We start from the raw sequence: 24,453 nt of genomic DNA on the forward strand, positions 1-24,453 counted from the left end.
TGCTCTTGACCAGAATCGAACGTGGGACCCTTGAGATGCTCTATCCACGTGAGCCAAACTGGCTAGGGCATGAATTGTTTGAATTTTTAAAAAAATATATTTTTATTGATTTCAGAGAGGAAGGGAAAGGGAGAGAGAGATAGAAACATCAATGATGAGAGAGAATCATTGATAGGCTGTCTCCTGCACGTCCCCCACTGGGTGAGTATCGGGGGAGGGGGCATCGAGCCTGCAACCAGGGCATGTGCCCTTGACTGGAATTGAACCTGGGACTCTTCAGTCCACAGGCTAACGCTCTATCCACTAAGCCAAACCACCTAGGGCAGTGGTGGGCAAACTGCGGCTCTCGAGCTACATGCGGCTCTTTGGCCCTTGAGTGTGGCTCTTCCACAAAATACCACGTGCGGCCGCGCAGGTAAAGTGCAATGAAACTTCGGGCCTTGCGCAGAAGTCGGTATTTTGGTGGAAAGAGCCACACTCAAAGGGGCCAAAAGAACCCAAGTGGGGTTTCCGGGAGAGCCACATGTGGCTCTCGAGCCTCAGTTTGCCGGCCACTGACCTAGGGCAATAATACTTACATTTTAAAAAATTGTAACTTACATACAGTAATATTCACTCTTTTTGGTGTACTGCTCTATGAGTTTCTATAAATGCTTAGAATTGTGTAACTACCACCAAAATCAACAAGTCCAAGGCTTATTCTCCCCGCCCCCCCCATGGATCATGTCTGTGAGTAGAAACGGTTTTATTTCTTCCTTTCCCTAGATATATCTTTCATTTCTTTTGCTTGCCTTATTGTACTTGATATGACTTCCAGTATGATGTTGAATAATAATGATGATCGTGACCATCCTTGCCTTGAAAGAATCAGAGTGAAATGTTAGCTATAGATTTTTCACAGTTGACTTTTATGTGTGTGTGTTTGTTTTAAGCATTTTACATTGATTGACTAACTAAATCACTTAATACCACTTTACAGATAAAGGAACTAAGGCCCCCAAAGTGACCCAGCTAAATAGTAGCTAAGCTGGGATTTGAACGCTGGCATTCTGCATATACTGCCTCTCACAGATGCTCTTTATCAGGTTAAAGTTCCCTCTATTCCTAATTTGCTGAGAGGTGAACTTTGTCAAATGCCTTTTCTGCCCTAACTGGTTTGGCTCAGTGGATAGAGAGTCGGCCTGCGGACTCAAGGGTCCCGGGTTCGATTCCGGTCAGGGGCATGTACCTTGGTTGCGGGCACATCCCCAGTGGGGAGTGTGCAGAGGCAGCTGATCGATGTTTCTAACTCTCTATCCCTCTCCCTTCCTCTCTGTAAAAAATCAATAAAATATATTTAAAAAAACAATGCCTTTTCTCTATGTATTGATTATGTGTTTTTCTTCTGTTGTCTGTTAATGTGGTGAATTAGTGATTGATTAAAAAAAACTTTTTTAGCCCTGACCGGTTTGGCTCAGTGGACAGAGCATCAGCCTTCGGACTCAAGGGTCCCAGGTTCGATTCCGGTCAGGGGCATGTACCTTGGTTGCGGGCGCGTCCCCAGTGGGGAGTGTGCAGGAGGCGGCTGATTGATGTTTCTCTCTCATCGATGTTTCTAACTCTCTGTCCCTCTCTCTTCCTCTCTGTAAAAAATCAATAAAATATATTTTAAAAAAATTTTTACCTTTTTATTGGATTTATTGGGGTGACACTGGTTAACAAAATTATACAGGTTTCAGATGCACAATTTTACAACACATCTTCTGTATTGTGTGTTCACTACCCCAAGTCAAGTCTCAGTGCATCACCATTTATCCCCCATCCCTCCTCACCACACTGTTGTCTGTGCCCATGAGTTTTTTCTCTTTTTTTCCTTCTTTTTTGCTCAATCCCTCACACTTACCTCCAGCCCCCATTTGTCAGCCTGCTCTCTGTCTATGAATCTGTCTCCGTTTTGCTTGTTAGTTGATTTTTAAATTTTGAACAGCCTTTTAATACTGAGATAAACTTATGTGGTCATAATATATTCTTTTTATACATTGCTGTTTGTTTTGGGCTTTATTTCAGTGATGGCGAACCTTTTGAGCTCGGCGTGTCAGCATTTTGAAAAACCCTAACTTAACTCTGGTGCCATGTCACATATAGAAATTTTTTGATATTTGCAACCATAGTAAAACAAAGATTTATATTTTTGATATTTATTTTATATATTTAAATGCCATTTAACAAAGAAAAATCAACCAAAAAAATGAGTTCGCGTGTCACCTCTAACACGCGTGTCATAGGTTCGCCATCACTGTGTTAGATGCTTTCTCAGATTTTCTGTGATTCTTAGTTGTTTGGCTCATATTTAAGCATGGAGGAATAAAAAGGTGATATAATCTCTGAGTCTTTGGACAATACAGTATTTGTCCATTTTGTGCTTTATTGTTTATAGGGTTGTTATTCTGCTTCTTATTCCCTCCCCATCCCTCCAACCCTGCCCCCATAGTAGCTGCATGGAATTTGATCTTGTTTTGTTTAATTTAAAATGTGTTTATCTCTTATCAGTCAGATTGAGCATCTTTTTACGTGTTTGAGATCCAGAGCCATGTGCATCTTCTTGCCTGAACCGTCTGCAATGCAACATTTGTCCATTTATATCAGGGGTCCTCAGACTACAGCCCGCGGGCCACATGCGGCCCGCCGAAAACATTTATCCGGCCCGCCGGGTGTTTTTGCCGCCACTGTGTGCATAGGAATTTGTTCATAGTTTTTTTTTTAAACTATAGTCCGGCCCTCCAACGGTCTGAGGGACAGTGAACTGGCCCCCTGTTTAAAAAGTTTGAGGACCCCTGATATATGATGAAAAGTAACTTTATATTATGAAAGCAGTTCACAGGCTTTGCAGAAAATTAGAAAATGCAGGCAATTAAACATTAAAAAAGTAGAATCATTACATTCTCACCACCCAGAGATTATCAGTTTTAATTCCTTAGTAAATATTCACTCTGATCTTTTTCTACACCCACAAATAGATATTTGTATTTTCATCAACCTGAAATTATACTTTTTCATGTTACATTGTAACCTCCTCTTTCCAGTGAATGAATCTTTCCCTATCCATTTCTGCAAACTTTCAACTCATTTAATATACAGACCATATTCATATTTTCCCAGTTGACCCCAAAATAGCTATAGCTTGTCTGTCCAAATCACAGTTCAGTTCAGGACTATACATATCATGTAGTTGTTCCATCCCTGAAATCTGTTTAATCTAATAGAAGCTTTTGTTTAATGACATTGATTTGCCTAAGAGGATCAGGCCATGTGTCCTGCAGAATGTCTCGCCTTCAGGATTTGTTGCTCCCTCATTGTATTGTTTTAAGTTGTTCCTTTGTCCCTTGAATTTATCATACATTAGAAGTTAGATCTAAATGCTCAGTTGGTTTAAATAAAATATTTTTGGCTAGAATATATTATAGATGACTTGTGTGTTACACAATGCATAACATCAGAAGACACATTATACCTGGTTGATTCCCATAGTTGTGACTACTGAATCAAGATGATGAGAGTCTGATCCCTCTTTATGTAAACCTTCTTGGAACTGAAAGTACGTATTCTCTGTAGCAGTTTACCTAATGGTTAAAACTTAAACTGTGTGTGGGTGTTTTTTTTTTAACATTACTTGATAATTCTTGCCTAAATTACTACTATTATTAGAGAAGTGCTGTTTTTCTAATTCTATGGTGGGTTTTTTTTACATTTATTAATTGATGTTCTTCTGTAAAGTATATATAGCTTTCCCTCATCACTTGGAACAGGATAAAATTTTAATTCATTTTCCTTAATTGTCAATTTTCAACATGGGGAGTTACTTTATTATTTTTATTGATTGATTTTAGAAAGAGAGGAAGGGGGGGAGAGAGAGAGAGAGACCTCTCTTAATTGCCTCAAATTCCATGCAGCTACTATGGGGGTGGGGGGTGGGGGTGAGAAGGGAATAAGAAGCAGAATAACAACCCTATCCTATATAATAAAAGCCTAATATGCAAGTTGACCGAACATCAGAATGACTGGTGGAACGACCGGTCGCTATGATGTGCACTGACCACCAGGGGGCAGATGCTCAATGCAGGAGCTGCCCCCAGCCTGCAGGCCCCAGGCTAGCCAAGGCGGGTGCGAGTGGCCCCCCCCCCCGATTGCCCCACGGTCGCCCCACAGAGGGAGGCAACTGGCGGTGGCAGGGGGCAGGGCTGGCCGGCGAGCGGGCGACGCCAGGCCAGCCAAGGCTGGTGCCAGCGGGGACCCTCAATCAGCCCTGCTGGTTACCCCACAGAGGGAGTTGACCAGCAGAGGTTGGGGGGTGGGGGCAGGGCTGGGGAGTGGGTGGTGCCAGGCTGGCCAAGGCGGGTGCCAGTGGGGGCCCTGCCCTGATTGCCCTGCTGGTCACCCCACAGATCGACCCTGATCGTGGGCCACACCTAGGGACCCTACCCATGCATGAATTTTGTGCACTGGGCCTCTAGTAGACAATAAAGCACAAAATGGACAAATATTGTCCAATTTTGCCAACTGGGAATTGAGCCTGCAACCTTTTGATATGCAGGATGATGCTCCAACCAACTGAGCCACCCTGCCAGGGCAAAATGGGGAGTTACTTTAATAGTACCCTAAAATGGTACAAATTATTTTTAGTATTTTTGAATATCATAAAGGGCTCACAGATTTTAAAATTTTTTTATTGATTACAGAGAGGAAGAGAGATAGAAACATCAATGATGAGAGAGAATCATCGATCAGCTGCATGACCCCTACTGGGGATTGAGCCCACAACCCGGGCATGTGCCCCGGCTGGGAATCTAACTGTGACCTCCTGGTTCATAGGTCAACGCTCAACCACTGAACCACGAAGTCTGGGCAGGTTCACAGATTTTTATCATTACATGTGTTTTTAAAAATATATATATTTTATTGATTTTTTACAGAGAGGAAGGGAGAAGGATAGAAAGTTAGAAACATCCATGAGAGAGAAACATCAATCAGCTGCCTCCTGCACACCCCCTACTGGGGATGTACCCGCAACCAAGGTACATGCCCTTGACCGGAATCGAACCTGGGACTCTTCAGTCCACAGGCCGACGCTCTAGCCACTGAGCCAAACTGGTCAGGGCTCATTACATGTGTTTTAATCTACCAACAGTTATTCCTTTTAATGCTCATGTTACCACTTTTGGCCACTAGGACTTCTTTCAAGCTGGGTCTTAAAACCTTTTAAAGTGACCCATTCCTTGCTTTCTGGCACAGCAAAACGACCCAGTTTCACATTGTGCTTTCCTTCTCTTAGACCTGAAATTAGCTCGTTTTTTTTTTCTTGTTGTTTTTTTTTTTTTCAGGGAGCACTTTTGGTGATGAAACATATCAAAGAATGAGATCTGAACTTTAAAGAGATTATCATTGCCACTAGTATGATATTTTTTCTGTGCCATTTGAGTGAACGAACTAGAAAATATTTATCTTAAAATGAGAGTTCATATTGATACTTTAAATTCTGTTTTAACATTTGTGTTTTCTCTCTTAATTTCTTTGATTTTATAATTGTGTCATTTCTCTTATTCTCAGCATCTAGATTCCTAACGTGATTAACATAACTCATTACTTGCTTTCACCTAACATATAATGGAAATAGTTTCACAATACCAACATTGATGTAACTACAAGGAGTAGAACTCTTCATCTTTACACTGCAGCTTGCTAAGGATGCACAATCAAAATACTATGTTTCTAACTCCTTGGAATCCCTTTTTTGTGGGTTATGTTATTGTTTGGGCATATAGTTATATTTATTTACTTAAATTGTTCTTAAGAGAATGTTCAAAATTCTGTAGAAAGATAAACATGGAGAACTCTAGCTTCTGCCCCTGCCTACTCCACCCTCTTCTGTCCTAACCCATATAGATGGCTATTTTCATTCTTTTTTTTTGGTTTATCCTTCTGGTGTTGCCTTTTGCAAATATAAACAAATACAATGCAATTAAGTACCCACCATTGTAAGTTCATGTCTTTTAAAAGTCCTTTGCTGTAGTGATTTTACTGGGGTGTCAGGAGGAATCAAAATTACATTTGTGTGTTCAGACTGCCATCTTAACCTGGTTAAGTGTTCCTCCTTCATGAAACACTTTTACCTATCACTTGGTGTCAAGATACCAAACTTGTTTCCATTTTAGAACCCTTATATTTACTGTTTCCTCAGCCTCAATTGTTCTCCAGATTATCACATGGCTGGCTTCTTCTCAGCATCTTACTTCTTCTCTTTTTCTAATCTCTGCTATCAGAGTTGTAGTTTTCAAGAGTTTTGTTTTAGTTTTTTGAAAAAAATATTTTTAAATCATTTTTATTTCATGGCTGTCTCTTTGAGGATATTAATTATAAAGGCTTTTTTAAAAAAAAAGTTGTAACTTTTGGGTGTTTTTCTTTTCTGTTTCTTTTGATTTTCTTTCTGCTTGTTTTCAGTATTGCCTTTCATATTGGAGGCCTCCCTGAAGTGGTTGGTTCATTGTGAGTGAGATATTTAAAAGCTGATTAGATGTAAGGAATATTCAAAACAGCACTATTTCTAAGGGTTTCAAACTGGAAACAACCTAAATGTCTATCAACAGAAGAATGGATAAATACGTTGTGGTCTAGTCATACAATGAAATACTATTTTGGAGTGAGAATGAATAAACTACGTCTACATGCAATAATAAGGGTGCCTGTCACAAACAGAATGTTGAGTGAAAGCAACCAGACACAAAAGAGTACATACTGTAGGCTTCTGTTTCTTTAATGCTCAAAAACACACCAAACTAATCTGAGGTATTGGAAGTCAGGATAGTGGTTGCCTTTGGGATAGGCCCAGTGACTAGTGACTGGTAGGGGACCCAAGGGGCCTTATGGAATTCTGATCATCATGTTCAGCTTCTTGAATTGGGTCCTGGTTCTATGTGTGTTCACTTCACATAATTTTATTGAAGTATACATTAGATTTGTGTGTTTTTTCATACATGTGTTATGCTTCAAATAAAAGTTTATATGAAGTGCCCTAGCCGGTTTGGTTCAGTGGATAGAGCATTGGCCTGCAGACCAGAGGGTCCCAGGTTCGATTCCTGTCAAGGGCACGTACCTCGGTTGCAGGCTCCTCCCAGCTCTGGCCCTGGTCCGGGTGCATGCATGAGGCAACCAATCGATGTGTTTCTCTCACATCGATGTTTCTCTTCGTCTTTCTCTCTCTCTTCCACTCTCTAAAAAGATCAGTGGAAAAATATCCTCTGGTGAGGATTAACAACAACAACAAAAAGTTTCTATGAAGTAAAAAAGCTAGTTGAATATCTATGTGAGCAGGATTTATTGACTGGTGCCCACAGTGTGGTCAGTCTGGGCATCCAAGCAACACTCTTTCATTGGGGATGCCTGAATGTCAGTGTCTGAGGATGGGGTATAGATATGTTTATTCTTTCTGCTATGTCTAACTGGAAGTCTTTAGACCTCTTTCTAAACGTTCGTTATTGACAAGACAAGGTATTACTTGCTCACTTTTGAAATGTATCCAAGATAAAGTGGGAACATCAGGTTCTTCTTTGAAAAGTACAGTAGGTAGAATTGGAATTTCTATTCATTCATTTATTCAGAAAAAATCTATAAAGACAAAACAGGATCCAAATCCTCATGGTGTGTAGAGTAGAGCAGAAATTGCAAACATTAAATCTAAGTGGGATGAGTTATGGAGGAAAATATATACTGCCGTGGAAGCGTAGAATCCGGGAACCTAGCCTAGTCTCCAGGGACAGGGACGCTTTCTTTAAGGAAGTAAATATTGTAGTTAGGTGAAGAATAGAGGGAAGTACTAGACTTTTTTCTTAATGCAAATGTCTCAACTTGATATGGAAACCTTTATTCCTGTCTGACCACTCTATTATGTGATTTCAGGTGGAGAGTATAGTGAAGATGATGTAAATGAATTAGTGAAGGAAGATGAAGTGGATGGTGAAGAGCAAACACAGAAAACCAAAGGGAAAAAAAGAAAGGCTCAGAGCATTCCTGCCAGGTAACGCTGCCCACAGGGCCCTTAGAAGTCAGGGCTAGTGTCACTACCATCCTGATTGCTGGGATTGGAGTTGCTGCTAGGGTTTCTTACCGTTGAAGGGAAACATTTGGTGACATTTCAGGATTAAAATTATTTTGAGTACTAATTTAAAAAATTTAATAGGTAATATGTACACAATTAAAATGAAAAACTTAGTTACTACCAAAATGTGTACCCCATTTCTAGCCCTTGTTGCTGTGCCTCAGAAGAACTTTGCTACCAGAGATATTCTGTGCATGTGCAAGTGTGTATGTATATATTTCCTACTTTCTTTAAAAACAACAACAGCAAATGGCATACTCTGCTTACCGTTTCTTATTTTCATTATTTTACATCTTGAAGATGATACCATGGAAATATATCTAGCTATATTTTATTCTTTTCAGTGGCTGCATAATATTTCACTGTATGAATAGACTTTATTTAAGGATTCTCTTATTGAGACATATTTAATTTGTACCTCATCTTTACTACAACAAACAAGACTGCAGTGAATATTTTTTATATATATCTTCATGTAAATGTGGAAGTATACCTGTAAATCAGGTCTGTAGAAGTAGAATTGTTTAATCAAAGGTTATATGCAATAAAAAAATTATTTATAGATATTAGCAAATTACCTTCTATAGACCTGGTACTGAATTACACTCCCTCCAAAAATTATGAAAATTCTGTTGGGTTATTTAACTCACATAAGAGAATCTTCCATAGAAGTCTTTTATTCTCTTTGATTGGTGTTTCTGTCTCTCTGGCAAAAAGCAAATTGTAATTTATAAAAAGGGAAAAAGGAATTTTAGGTATTAAATTCACTTGAAGTTAAAATCAATTTACTTGCATAAGTTTTGGGTCCAGTTTCTTTGTCTTTGAAATTTTCTGTATTCCAGCTTTCATATCTTCAGAAAATGGGAAGAAATATGGATCCTGTCCCTAGGGAATTGTAAGAATAAACAGTGCAAATAAATTTGAGGCTCTCCTCAATAAAGCATATTCTCCAAATGTGTTGACTTCAAAAAGTCAAAAAAATCTGCTACATATATATTCTTGGAACACTCTTGCTAGACAGATTGATTCTGTGAGGTGATTTGGGGCGTTTCTTGGTGAAAATAGCTGGTCCTGACTTAGAAGTAGAACACTGTATTTTGATTCCAAGTGTTTTAGAGGAAGCTAAGAGCTCAATTCTTTTTTTCTTCCACAAAATCTCAGTGTACCTCTTCTATGCTTCCTCAGTGTGCATCTTAGTAGTCCCGGATTTAAAAGTTTTCTTGAGTTTGCAACATTATGTTTGGAATTGAGGAAGGGATAACTGAAATCATTTTGCATGTCTTCTCTTTCTTTTTCCTTGTAATGTTGGTGATTAGGAAGAGAAAACAAGGTGGCCTCTCATTAGAAGAAGAGGAAGAGGAGGATGTCAGTGGGGAATCTGGAGGAAGCAGCAATGAGGAGGAAGACACAGCTGCAGAGCAAGAAGGAGGCACCAGGTCCGAGGATGCAAGGAAAAAGAAGGAGGATGAACTGTGGGCCAGCTTCCTCAACGATGTGGGACCAAAATCAAAAGTGCCCTCGAGTCCACAAGTTAAAGTAAGTTGCTAAGTGAATGAGATGAAGTTTCTCCAGAAATACCCTAAATTGTCCAAATAGATTTTATTACATTTACAAACTGAGATTTGAATCTTCTAGCAGAAATCAGACTACATAGCCCTAACTGGTTTGGCTCAGTGGATAGAGTGCCGGCCTGCAGACTGAAGGGTCCCGGGTTCGATTCCCATCAAGGGCACATGCCCAGGTTGCGGGCTCGATCTCCAGTGGGGGACGTGTAGGAGGCAGCCAGTCAGTGATTGTCGTGTAGGAGGCAGCCAGTCAGTGATTGTCATCGTTGATGTTTCTGTATCTCTTTCCCTCTCCCTTCCTCTCTATATCACCCAGTGTGCATCTTAATCAGTAGTCCTAGATTTAAAAGTTTTCTTGAGTTTGCAACATTATGTTGCAAAAATAAAAATAGATTTAAAAGAATAAAAAAAGAAAGACTACATAGATGCCTTTTGATAGTAACTCTATTAAGTGAAAAGTAAAGCATTCCTCTGGTAGGAAAAATTAGCTTTTCCAATCAAATAAATTTTCAGTAGCTCTTTAACTGTTTAGAGATGAAACATTTATGAATAGCCATAAACAGCATGTTTGAATGGTTCGTTTATATTTAATTCTTATGTGAAACTGATTACATTTCTCTTTTCATAGAAAAGAGAAGAGACTGAAGAGACTAGTTCAAATAAACTGTTGGTCAAAGCAGAAGAGCTAGAGAAACCTAAAGAAACAGAAAAAGTTAAAATCACCAAGGTGTTTGATTTTGCTGGTGAAGAAGTCAGGTAAGATGACCTTCACAAACTTCCAAATTAGTTCTTTTAAAAATGAGAATCTTTCTAAATGGTGCTATGAGTCATCTGTCCTCATTCCACCCCATCATAATATTTTGGGAGAGTTATATTTGATCTCAGAGAAAACAGTGGTTCCATGAATTATCAGAGAATGTGAGAAAGGGCCTTTCACATATCAAAATCTAGTTTTGGAGTATTATGAAGTGGTTGGCTGAACAGAAACAGGAAAATGTATGAGTAAAGTATATGGTTCCACATACTCATTGACATGTCTTGTGACTTCGGCTGTCATTTCTCCATTTATTACTTTACTTGACTATGAAGTATGAGCCCCAGTGAAGCCTCTGAAATCAGATAAGAATTAAAAGTGCCAGGAGAGAAATTTGGTTCCAATATTATTTCCTTACTTTAATATTACTATTACTATTATTATTATTATTGTTTTTTATTGATTTCAGAGAGGAAGGGAGAGGCAGAGATAGAAACATCAATGATAAAAGAAATTCATTGATTGGCTGCTTCCTGAATGCACCCTACTGGGGATCGAGCCCAAAACCTGGGCACGTGCCCTTAACCGGAATCGAACCGGGGCCCCTTTAGTCCACAGGCCGACGCTCTATCCACTGAGCCAAACTGGCTAGGGCATTAATATTATTTTTTAAATTGATTCAGGAGGTTTGTTATTGTTACTGGTTTAGAAAAAACAGTTAGGGACTTAATAACCTCCTGGCCATTCCAGGTAATAGCCACATGCTGAGAATTTCCTCTTTCCTACTTACTTAAACTTTATTATGTGAAAACAGCAGGTCTGTACTTTAGAGCTAAATGAGAATACATGAAGTGCCAATTAATAATTTTTAGGTAATCACATTTATTTTTTTTGACAGTAATTAATTAGACCTGTATGCTCTTTGAAAAGATAATTTCCCCTAAAATCGACATTCTTTTTTTTTAATCCTCACCTGAGGACATGTTTTCATTGATTTTTAGAGAGAGATGAAGGGAGAGAGAGAAAAACATCGATGTGAGAGAGAAAAACATTAATTGGTTGCCTCCCATATGTGCCCAACCAAAAATGGAACCCACAACCTAGGCATATGCCCTGACTGGGAATCAAACCCGCAGCTTTTTGGTATATGGGATGACACTCCAAGTAACTGAGCCACCTGGGCAGGGCTAAAATAAATATTCTTAAAAATAATATCTAAGTTTCCAGCAATTATTTCATCCAGTGAAAATACATCTTGGAAAAAAGAATTCGCTAATATTAGTTTTATAAATGGTGCGGAGCAAAACTTTTTAATACTTAAAAAAAGTTTTCTCCCCAACTTTTTCTTCTGAAAAATTTCACTTAAAGTTTTAAATTAAATAAAATAGCTTATTTTTTCATGTTAATGTATCTAATCTGAGTTGGGTTGATGACAATACTACTCCTGGAGGATAATGTATATGTAAATTATTTCTGTGTTGTTTTCTTTTTTTAAAAAGATAATATTCATCATAAAGAAATTAATCTCAGCCCTAGCTGGTTTGGCTCAGTGGATAGAGTGTCGGCATGTGGACTGAAGGGTCCCAGGTTCAATTTCGGTCAAAGGCACAGTCCCTGGTCGCAGGCTTGATCCCCAGTAGCGGCGTTCAGGAAGCAGCCAATCAATACATTCTCTCATCATTGATGTTTCTATCTCTCTATCCCTCTCCCTTTCGCTCTGAAATCAATAAAAATATGTTTTTAAAAAAGAAATTAATCTCAGATATTCCCATGAGAATAGAAGTTTAGATTTTAAAGCCATTTCACTAAGTTCAAGATTTTCATTTTTACTTTTGTTTGAAATGAAGCCAGTGATACTGTATTTTCAGAGTTCATCTTTAGTACTTTATCAGTATCCTGCCCATATCAATAGTTTATTCTGTCAAATTATAATTAAACTAGAGGCCTGATGCACGAAATTTGTGCAAGGGACTCGGCCCTTGCAGCCCAGGCAGCTTGCCTCAGCCCTCGCAGCCCCGGCTTCGTCCAGGACGTCCGGAAAGTCGTTTGGCCATCTGGTCTAATTAGCATATTACACTTTTATTATAGACTAGAGGCCTAGTGCATGAAAATTCATGCACTGGACGCGAGGGGGTGGGGGGGACCCTCAGCCTGGCCTGCCCTGCCCCCTCTCACAGTCCAGGAGCCCTCAGGGGCGGGAGTCAACCCAGCGATCAGGGGAAGGTGACGCCCCATCACACCTCTGCTGCTACCATCAGGGGAAGGTGACGCCCCATCAGGCCCTGGGCGGCTGGGCAGCTGCCATCCGAGGCTTGCCTGTGCCTCGGGCTGAGGGGACTGAGGGACTCCGGAGGCAGGCGCACCTGTGCCTCGGCTGAGGGGACTGAGGGACTCCGGAGGCAGGCGCACCTGCCGCCCCGGTGGGGCAGAGGGGACTGGGCACCACCATCTTGTGACTGTGGGTGCCACCATCTTTGAGGGTGTGGCAGTCAATTAGCATATTCCCTCCTTATTGGCTGTGGGTGCCGCCATCTTTGAGGGCAGAGAAGTCAATTAACATATTCCCTCTTTATTAGATAGGATTTAAGTTATACTTCTGGATGCATGAATTCTTGTGTGTGGGTTTTATTTTGATAGAAAATACAGTTCTAAACCTTCTATAAAATTGTTAATCTATAGTAACTCTGTTCTTCCAGGCATCTTAATTTTCATTGTTTACCCTTATATTTTATTTGCTACTGAAAAACATGTTGACATGTCCTTGCATGGGAGTACTAAGATTATTAAACATACCAAAGATATCACAGAAATAAGCAAGTTTTACTGTCTAGTTGAGATCTTTAAAATTGGGAAGCAACTGATTATTTTTTCTTTTGGAAAAACTGTTTATTTCCTAGTTCATCATTCTCAGCAGCATTTTTCTCTTCCATAACCATTGTATTTTAGCATGCAGTATAGCATATACACATTTATGATCTGCTTTCAGTTTATCACATATAGAGTCATTTAAAATTTTAAGGCATTAACCTTAGATAATTCATAATCTTTACTACTGTAGCAAGATTTTTTTGGAGCAAGACTTTTATCCGTGAAGGAAACAGTGTGTTAATGTACATTCTAGCACAAGCTTCTCAATCTAAATTGTTTTTCCATCTTGCCAGCTGTGTCTTTGGAATATACTCTTCCAAACACTTTATACTTCAAATCACATTTGTTGACAATATGACCCTAGTTTTATCATACAGATTAGTGTCCGGTATGTTTGTCAGCAAGAAACTGATAAAAGAATCCTTTATATCACCCTTACATTTAAATTACAAACATACCATGATAATTTTCATGTTTGAAGTAATCTGGCATTCTTCAAATTGCATTGAAAAATCACTTTGCTAACTTTATTTTAGTTTTCACTACCATAAGCCAGAGCCTGAACTACTTCAAGCTTTGGTGTCATTGGAAAGTTGTACCTGAATTACTTTCTTTGTCACAGATTTCCAAGCAAACATCTTTGATATAGTCTTTTACTAGTGTCTTGGTAATGTTTTTTAGTTAGCAACCAAATGTGCTCCTTTCTTAGAAAGCCGCAATTCACTAATGTTAATGTATGGAATTTTGCATCTGTTTTTATTGGCTTTTTAGTTTAGTGCTCTTTCTTTCGAAAAATTCTTTTGATTTGAACTTATTTCTTTATGTTTTGTATGTAAATGCTGCATTAGCCAAAACATCACTGCAAAGAACTCACTTTGGTTTTAGTACTGCATGATCATTGTGGCTCAGTGGTTGAGCATTGACCCATGAACCAGGTCACGGCACATGCCAGGGTTGCAGGCTTGATCCCCAGTAGGGGGAGTGCAGGAGACAGCCGATCAATGATTCTCTCTCATCATTGATGTTTCTGTATCTCTCTCCCTCTTTCTACTCTCTGAAATCAATAAAAATACATTAAAAAAATAAGAGGACTCATAGAATAAAAACAGTGTGAACTTGGTTGTCCTTCATTTCTTTGGAATTATTTCCATTATCGTCTTATGGTTTATTACTATTGCTGCATTCAGAAAAGATGTGGGATGTGGAGAAAAGGGAATCCTAGTACACTGCTGGTGGGATTGCAGACTGGTGCAGCCATTACGGAAAACAGTATGGAGTTTCCTAAAAAAATTAAATATGGAACTGCCATTTGACCCAGTGATCCCACTTCTAGGAATATATCCTAAGACAGGGGTCCTCAAACTACAGCCCGCGGGCCACATGCAAATACAAATATTGTATTTGTTCCCGTTTTGTTTTTTTACTTCAAAATAAGATATGTGCAGTGTGCATAGGAATTTGTTCATAGTTTTTTTTAAAACTATAGTCCGGCCCTCCAACGGTCTGAGGGACAGTGAACTGGCCCCCTGTTTAAAAAGTTTGAGGACCCCTGTCCTAAGAAATTCAAAATACCAATCAGAAAGAATGTATGCATCCCTAAGTTATAGCAGCACAATTTACAACAGCTAAGATGAGTGGATAAAAAAGCAGTGGTACATTTACACCATGGAATACTATGCAGCAGTAAAAAAAAAAAAAAAAAGATCTCTTACCCTTTGAGATAGCATGGAGGGACCTGGAGAGTATTATGCTAACCGAAATAAGTCAGTCAGAGAAAGACAAGTATCACATAATCTCACTCATATGTGAAATCTAATGAACAAAATAAACTGATGAATAAAATAGATCCAGAGACATAGCAGCATAGAACAGACTGCAGAATCTCAGAGGGAAGGAGGGGAAAGGTGGGTGGGTGGGAAGAGTTCAACTAAAGAACTTGTATGCATATATGCATAACCCGTGGACACAGACAATAGGGTGGTGAAGGCCTGGGGTTGGGGATGGGGGCAGGCTGGAAGGTGTTAATGGGGGGAAAAGGGAGACATGTAATACTTTCAACAATAAAGATTTAATTTACAAAAGAAAAAAGAAAAGATGTATTTTCTTCACAAAAACAGTGAGGCTGCCTGACCGGTGTGGCTCAGTAGTTGAGCATTGTCTTTTGAACCAGGAGGTCACAGTTCTATTCCTGGTCAGAGCACATGCCTGGTTTGTGGTCTGGATCCCCCAATAGGGGGAGTGCAGGAGGCAGCCAATCAATGATTCTCTCTCATTATTGATATTTCTATCTCTCCCTCTGTGAAATCAATAAAAATATATTTAAAAATATGTATAATGTATAAAAATAAATGCTTATAATTCCACTTCTGAGTATTCAAAGAAATCCAAAACACTAATTTGGAAAAGATATATGCATTCCTAAGTTCACTGAAGCATTACTTACAGTAGCTCAGACATGGAAGCAGCCTACATGTCCATCAATATATGGATAAAGATGAAGTGGTACAGATTTATAATGGAATATTACTTGGCCATAAAAAAGAATGAAATCTTACCATTTGGGACAAGATGGATGGGCCAGTGTATTATGCTAAATGAATAAGTCAGACAGACAGACAAATACCATATTATTTACATGTGGAAATCTAAAGAAGAAAATAAATGAACAAACAAAAATAGATTTATACAGAGAACAAATTGATGGTTGCCAGATGGGAGAGGGGTTGGGTTCTAGGTGAAAAAAGTTAAGGAATTGAGTACAAATTGGCAGTTACAAAATAGTCATGGGGGTGTAAAGTACAGTTTAGGGAATATTATATAGTCAGTAATATTGTAATACTTATGTATGGTATCAGATGGATACAAGACTTATCAGGGGGATCACTTTGTAAGTTAAATGTCTAACCACTATGCTGTACACCTGAAACTAATATATTCTATGTCAACTGTAATAAAAAAATAAGACAATTATAATTTTAAAAATCAGTGCTTTCATTTTATCACATTTTTGGGTTTTATCACCTAAACACATTCTAATGTGGTCTTTCTGCACATGACTAATACACTATCACATGTGACCACCTTGCAATTTTGACAGTACCTGAATTGATCTATATTCTGTTTAATGCAGTGAGTGCACTGATCATATCTTGAATATTACGACATTGTCAAATTGCAAACAAGTTTCTAAATACTATTCTGTACCTACCTTGGTTTGGGCCAATAACAGATAGTTTTGCAGCCCACATTTTAAGTAGCTCTTTATATAATTCTATTCAGATTTCCCCCCAGTTATTCCAGTAATGTTCTTTTTTCAAAAAAGTATTTTATTGATTTTTTACAGAGAGGAAGGGAGAGGGATAGAGAGTTAGAAACATCGATGAGAGAGAAACATCGATGAGCTGCCCTCCTGCACACCCCCTATCGGGGATGTGCCTGCAACCATGGTACATGCCCTTGACCAGAATCAAATCTGGGACCCTTCAGTCTGTAGGCCGACGCTCTATCCACTGAGCCAAACCAGTTAGGGCCAGTAATGTTCTTTATAACTATTTCTTGTTCAGTCCAACATCCAACCCAGGATTACATACTGCATTTAGTCTTTTTAGCCTCCTTGAAATTAGAACTGTTCTAAAGCCTTTTTGTATTTCTTGACATATATTGTTTGAGTTCGTCTGTATTGTAGAATGTCCCTTAGTTTGGATTGTTGAATTGTTTTCTCATGCGTAGAGTCAGATGAATAATTTTAGATAAAAATGCTACATTGGTGATGCTTTTTCCTCCTCGCTGCACCCAGTATTGGTGGTGATAAGTTAGACCACTTAAGGCAATATCTTTCAGAATTCTCCATTGTAAAAATACCCTTTTCCTTGCTAAACAGTCATTTTGCAGATCCATTCTTGACCAGAGATCACCCTGGAAACTATGGAGTTGTCCAATAGAGGGTAGCAGAACACTGATGTTAAACCTTTAATGGTTTGGAAGGCCTACAAAAATAATACTGAAAGTGTTTAATATACCTTTAGAAATAAGATTTGCTTTATTTTCCATGTGTCATATAGGACATCTAAGAAAGATTTATTATAACAACCACTGGCTGTACATGAGAGTAAGAAAAGCTGATAACCGTTATTTTGAGAAATAATTAAATTTCCTGATCAAATTAAATTTTATGGACTTACTACTATTTATTAACAAAGTTGTTTGACACAAATTTCCTATTTCACTTTTAAAGCAAATGAATGGCAATTTTAAATACTGGATGGATGTTCAGGGAGACTGCTATTTCTATGATTTGTCACAAGAGGGCAGCACCATATCTGTCAACAAATAGGGAAGCACTTTTTCATAAATATAACATTCAAAAGTAATATATGCTTATTTTTTAAAAAATATATTTTATTGATTTTTTACAGAGAGGAAGAGAGAGGGATAGAGAGTTAGAAACATCAATGAGAGAGAAAGATCGATCAGCTGCCTCCTGCACACTCCCTACTGGGGATGTGCCTGCAACCAAGGTACATGCCCTTGACCAGAATCAAACCTGGGACCCTTGAGTCCGCAGGCCGACGCTCTATCCACTGAGCCAAACCGGTTTGGGCTATGCTTATTATTTTTAAAACATACATTATAGAGCTATATAACATGACAAGTCAAAGTTCTCTAACTCTTTTAAAGAAAACTAAATAGCAATTTGGCAGGATTTTTTTTTAACTTAAATTATATTTAAATTTATCATAAGGAACTCTCATGTACTGACTTGGAAGGCCTGAATTTTTTTTTAATTGATTAAGGTATTACAAATGTGTGGTTATCCCCCCATTGGCCCCCCCCCCCCTCACCCACCCAATCCTGCCCTCACCCTCTGTTGTCTGCGTCCATTGGTTATGCTTATATACATGCATACAAGTCTCTTGGTTGATCTCTCCCCCTTACCCCCACCCTCCCCTACCTTCCCTCTGAGGTTTGAGCATCTGATCAATGTTTCTCTGTCTCTGGATCTGTTTTTGTTCATTGGTTTATGTTGTTCATTATAATCCACAAATGAGTGAGATCATGTGATATTTATATTTCTCTGACTGACTTATTTCACTTAGCATAATGCTCTCCAGCTCCATCCATGCTGTTGCAAATGGTAGGAGTTTCTTCCCCTTTTTTTTTTTTTTAAATATATTTTATTGAATTTTTACAGAGAAGAAGGGAGAGGGATAGAGAGTTAGAAACATCGATGAGAGAGAAACATCGATCAGCTGCCTCCTGCACAGCCCCCAGTAGGGATGTGCCTGCAACCAAGGTACATGCCCTTGACCGGAATGGAACCTGGGACCCTTGAGTCCGCAGGCCGACGCTCTATCCACTGAGCCAAACCGGTTCGGCAGGAGTTTCTTCCTTTATACAGCAGTACAGTATTCCATTGTGTAGATGTACCAGAGTTTTTTAATCTACTCATCTGCTGATGGACACTTAGGCTGATTCCAAATCTTAGCTATTGTAAATTGTGCTGCTATGGCCTGAATTGTAATTGACAACCAGATGCAAACGTAGTGTCTCGATTCAAGCATATCTTTACTCTCTTCATGTCATTCTGCTTTTTCTTTTTGTATGAAGTTAAGAGCATTACTACATCTTTAAGAAATGTGGGAAAGAACTAGTGATGACTGGGAAGAATTTGTAAGTATAAGCATATGGTAGCATTAGTACAAAGTTAGTCTTTTAGTTTTTTCTAATTATACTTTAATAGTTAAATTTTGGGTCTTTACCCCCCCCCCCCCCCACACACACACACACTTGAAAAATGGGTAGCTTATTAACCAGGGGAATGAGGAAAAGTAGTATTTTTTATCCTTCCCTATCACATACCATCTGAGCCAGTTAGCTCAGACTTTCCTAAATGATTCACCTTTTGGAAAAGGCTAGTCATGGAAAGTTTGTGCCTAAATAAATACTTTTCAGGAAGTTCTGAGTAAGTGAAAATGAACTTAAAATGTAATTTCTGCTGATAACACTTGAATTAACTACTGCTAATAGTGGACATTTTCCTGTCAGGATTCCCTCTTATATATTAGAAGTGGTCTGTAATTTAAACCACTCCTACTTGAAGATATTTGATAGCTGGATCTCTTCTTATTGCTTGTTAAAAGGAGTTCTTTTAGGTGTACTATCAATGAAGAGTAATCTGCTAATTCAGCGGTTCTCAACCTGTGGGTCGTGACCCCTTTGGCGGTCAAACGACCCTTTCACAGGGGTCGCCTAAGACCATCCTGCATATCAGATATTTACATTACGATTCATAACAGTAGCAACATTACAGTTATGAAGTAGCAACGAAAATAATTTTATGGTTGGGTCACAACATGAGGAACTGTATTTAAAGGGCCAGAAGGTTGAGAACCACTATGCTAATACTACTTTATGTCAATTAGCAAAGACCCTGAGAGAAATACACCAGTTTATAGAACGTGTTTCCTGTCAATATGAATAGGACTTTGACACTAGAAATTAACAGAGATACTCTCACGGTTATACTTTTTCCATGCTCCCTTTAATGGCACTTAACTCTAGATCATTTATTTTCATACTTGTTTTCATGGTTGGCTGCCCTGATAGACTGTGAGCCCCTTAAGGGCAGAGGCCATGTCATTTTTTTATAGGTTCCACATCTACAGGGTTCTCTCTAGCATTGCTACTTAATCTCTGACTAGTCTTGAAAAAAGTAACTGAATCCCTGAAGATTTAATTTTTCTCACTCATAAAATGTAAATGTGTTAGCTGTTGCTGCGGAACTACTGTATAACAAGCCATCCCAAGACTCAGTGATATACACCAATAAGCATTTATTTTTTGCTAGTGTGTTTCTGGATGGCTGGGGCTCAGGTGATCTAGGCTTGGCTCCAAGCTACTGGTTGGCTCAGATCTGCAGCATGTGTCTTTCACCCACCTTGGACCAGCAGCTGCTTGAGGCATATTCTTTTTATGGCTAGAGATTGTCAAGGGGCTCATGAAACAACAGAAACATTTAAAGCTTCTGTTGCTGTCAAATCAGTTAGCATCTGACTGATCACTGAAACAAGTCATGTGTCCAAGATTAACATCAGTGGGGTGGGGAAGTAGGTTAAGAGGGAAGGAGTGAATATTTGCTCAATGATGGTTTAATCTATCATATACATTCTCTCTCTAGTTTTGACTCTCGACTCTACTGCTGAGAGGTTTGTTTGGAGAGTTGAGAAGACACAAACCTCATAGAAAGTCGGTCCAGATTTTAGAGGACTTTGAAGGCAAGGTTCAGCAGCTTATGTTTGATTCTCGAGTAATACTGAGCCATCACAAGAACTTGAGTAGGGGACTGAGTTTTTTAAGTCACTCCTCAAGAGTAACTCCTCAGTCTTTCCCAGTGAAGATTCTTTTTTCTTTCCTTTTTTTCTTTTTCCCCAGTGAAGATTCTTAATATAAAACTCTCAAAATTATATATTCTGTGTCACTTTTGTGGGTGACACAGTACTGAGTGCAGGAGTGAGATGGCTCTTGATAAGAAAATTTGGTTCTGCTCCTAAGTAGCCTACAAGGAAGGAGAGAAGAGATAGAGACTTACATTCCTGCAAAGATGGAATTTATAGGATTCGCCTGTCATTATTCTTGGCCAGTCTTATTCTCGATGACCTGGTTGAACACCCATAACACAATGACTATAATTTTCCACCCTCCTACAGATGGATTGGAATTTAAACAAAATTCCTCAGATGTTTTTGAATTGGCAAGCCTAGGCAGGCATTAGGCATTTCTCTTTCTTTATCTGAAATTTCAGGCACCATGAATATCCTTCTTTGCTCCTTATTTGATCATCAGTTTTATTGAGGGCAATTTTTGCAGATTTGAAATTGGGTAGGATTCTCAATTATAATTTTCTTCCATTCCCAAATTAGTGCCAAATTAGTCAGCTTTAAGGGATCTTGTTTCATCTTTAGGTTCTGGGTGTAGAATAGGACCTTCTGCAGAGTATTTTCAGATTTTATACTGTTGCTTTTCTCTTTGAAATAAAACCAGTATTTTTCTCCCAAATATTTCATTTCCCATTCCAATTTTTACTAGGCCTTTAAAAATATATATATATTTTTTTATTGATTTCAGAGAAGAAGGGAAAGGGAGGGAGAGAAACATCAATGATAAGAGAGAATCATTGATCAGCTGCTTCCCGCACACCCACTACTGGGGATCAAGCCCGCAACCTAGGCATGTTCCCTTGACTGGAATCGAATCCGGAACCCTTCAGTCTGCAAGCCAACGCTCTATCCACTGAGCCAAACCAACTAGGGCTTTACTAGGCCTTTAAATGTGAGTCCTAATCTACATGTGAGGTGCAGTAGGAGAGCCTTTTTCAGCCTTCACATCAATAACCCACAAGGACTGTGATTCAGTAGTGACTACTGGAGTGTTTCATGCTGACAGAAGTAATGGAGGGGATTTTAGAGAGTTCAAGTTTATATGCATTGCTGTTTCATTTAGCATGGGAAAATGTTAAATGAATGTTAAATGTTAAATCTGTTGTAGTAAACTTGAACCATAAAGCTTAGCAGCCAGAACTTATTGAAAGCCCAGTGGATGTTTTTCCTTATCATTTATTCCCTTTATTTAGATTTGTTTCTGTCTTTTTAATTCTTTTGTAAACTTAATGTTTCCTTCCTTGGCACAGGGTGACTAAGGAGGTAGATGCTACATCTAAAGAGGCCAAATCCTTCCTCAAGCAAAATGAGAAAGAGAAACCACAGACTAACATCCCTTCGACTCTAGCGTCACTCCCTGCCGGGTCAGGGTGAGTATTCTAGTCCCAGGCCCAGGTGTACCTGGCACATTGGAGAAGCTGTTTTCGGTATAAGGACCCACTGTCATGACTCCTTTCCTGAAAGGGAAGGAATTATGTTGCTGCTCTGCCTTTGCTGAAATATTTGCTAAATGGAAGATGCAAAGGAAAATTAGCCAAAGGTCTCTCTTGGATACCAGTCTGAAAAAAGTCCTGGTTTACAGTGTTGATCACAGGGCTTAACATGTAGTAAACTTTACATAAAAAAACAACAACTTACAAATAAAAATATCAGCAGTTCTTCAGAACATCTAATGAAGATTTGGGTCGTGTTCTCCAATCCTCTAAGGACCTCAAAGGAGCATAAAAAGATTAAAGCTGATTTACAAATAATTCTATTAACACATTTTCAGGAACTTAATAGATTTTCTTCCTTCATATAATCTATATTACTTGAGTTATTTTTAGCTGAAGACTAGAATAGAAACCTTTCTCTTTGGAGAAAATAAAAACCTCTTTCTTCTTAACCTAGATGTAAGAAGTAAAGCCTCACAGTAATGTGAGAAACCAGGGCACTAGCCTACAGAGAAGTGAACATGGACCACCCCCCCTATAGGTAGCACTGACCACCTGCTGACTCCTCTGGGGAACTCTGTGTCCTTGAGGTGTTTGGGTAAAAAAGTCACCAATAAGGGCTTTTCTGACCCTTCTGTCAGAGTTTGCTGCTTCTTCCCTCCCCAGACATACTTATGTCATTGCTATGAATAGCAAAGTTGTTGTTTTTTTACATTAAAAAAATAATTGGTTTTTCTATCAGATTATGAGCTTTTCTAGGACAGGCCTTTCTCATCTCTGCAGCCCTGGCTCCAAACAACGCTATGTTAGACGGGTGTGCTCACTAGGGTTACATTTACCCAGAAGCAAACCCTAAGATAGAGGTTTGAGTGCAAGTCTTTAATGTGAGAGGTGATTCCAGGAAGCCCCAGTAGGGAGGTGAGAAGGGGTGGGAAGGAAGCCAGCGCAGGGTGCATTACGGAGCAGGTTGCTACTGGTGTTGGCTGGTATTCAGTCCTGCTAAGGAACTCAGGGAGATTGTGAAGAACATGGCCAGGGCCAAAAGGCTGGGATATTTATCCTCCAACTCCCATCAGTCCTCAGGCTGGGGGCTGCAGGGGCTGTAGTAAGGTGCTGCTCTCACGGTATGCCGCGGTGGTAAGTGCGAGGACGTGTGGCTGGGGCTCTGTCCACATCTGCGCCATGCTCTGTATCTGCTTCTGACTACAAGTGTTTTTCTCGCTGGACAAACTGGGTTGCAGAGGTCATGTAGTAGTTACACAGAAACCTAGGAAGCGAAAGGAGGGAGTGCTTGCTACCACAGTGGCAGTGATACAAACACCGACGAAGGTGGCTCTGGAAGGACCATGGTATGTGGACAGAGTTCTCCAGGCCTGGCCCTGAACTTTTTAAGCTGAGGTTTACAATCATCATTTAAAAGAAATAAAATGGAATAAAAAAATATTAGAGGACATCACATATTAAGAGTAAATATTGTTTCATAACATTTTTATTTCAGTTATTGATGTGTTTGTCACAAAATAAACTATTTTTAGTGAGGGTTGAGATTTTTTAAAAAGTGAGGCTGTAGGCTAAGCAACATGTTTTTAGCCTTATAATCATTATATTGTTTGAAAGGAATTCTCTTCAGACCAGTAGCTTTCAGACTTTATTGATTGCCACTCAAAGTAAGGAATACATTTTACAGTATGCCCTAGTACACCCATAAATATAGGTATGTAAAAAAGTGAAATAGTATTTCTCTTTACTATATATGATGAACTCTGATTTCCTGCCTTACGTTATTATGTCAAGGATGTGTTATTTTTAAAAATGTTATAACTCAATTGATTTTACAATCTACTACAACCTGAATTTTAAAAAATCCTGCTTTAGACTATATATGGAGTTAGCCTCTGCAGGCTTCTACTTGGGTTGCCGATATTTATTAAGTAATGTCTCTTGCATTTATTAAAAGTGTTACTATGAATATTACCTCTGGATTAAGTACCAAATATATATAAAGACAAAGGTTCTTCTAGCTTAGGTTTCTAGCATAGTTTCAACTAGCACAATTTTCACTTCTAGCCCCCTTGGGTATTTTTTTTTTTTTTTTGTAAGAGAACATTTATTTGGGGGAGGGGGGGTGAAAAAAAAAGAGAACATTTATTTGGTAAATTATAGAGGTAGAAAAAGTAATTCCTAGAAGAAATGGGCTTAGCAAACAAGTTCTAGAGGTAAAGGAAGGGCCCTTGGAACTTGGGAGTGGGGAAGCTAATGGTAAAGTGCC

At 38.9% G+C, this 24,453-nt stretch overlaps 1 protein-coding gene across 4 annotated transcripts in view; it reads left to right on the forward strand.

Annotated features, from left to right (window-relative positions):
* Positions 1 to 24,453, forward strand: part of CFDP1 (craniofacial development protein 1) — a 99,197-nt gene that overhangs the window by 2,980 nt on the left and 71,764 nt on the right. For all 4 annotated transcript variants that reach the window (XR_002828837.1, XR_002828838.1, XM_006087075.3 and 1 more), the window contains exons 2-5: positions 7,930 to 8,047; positions 9,445 to 9,664; positions 10,322 to 10,449; positions 22,002 to 22,121. Coding sequence is in view for 2 of the 4 variants with exons in the window: in XM_006087075.3 (XP_006087137.3) it covers positions 7,930 to 8,047; positions 9,445 to 9,664; positions 10,322 to 10,449; positions 22,002 to 22,121 (586 nt within the window). In the remaining 2 variants the exon portion in view is untranslated. The remainder of the gene's footprint in view (positions 1 to 7,929; positions 8,048 to 9,444; positions 9,665 to 10,321; positions 10,450 to 22,001; positions 22,122 to 24,453) is intronic.

Source organism: Myotis lucifugus, unplaced genomic scaffold (assembly GCF_000147115.1).
Source record: "Myotis lucifugus unplaced genomic scaffold, Myoluc2.0 scaffold_35, whole genome shotgun sequence".
NCBI lineage: Eukaryota > Metazoa > Chordata > Mammalia > Chiroptera > Vespertilionidae > Myotis > Myotis lucifugus.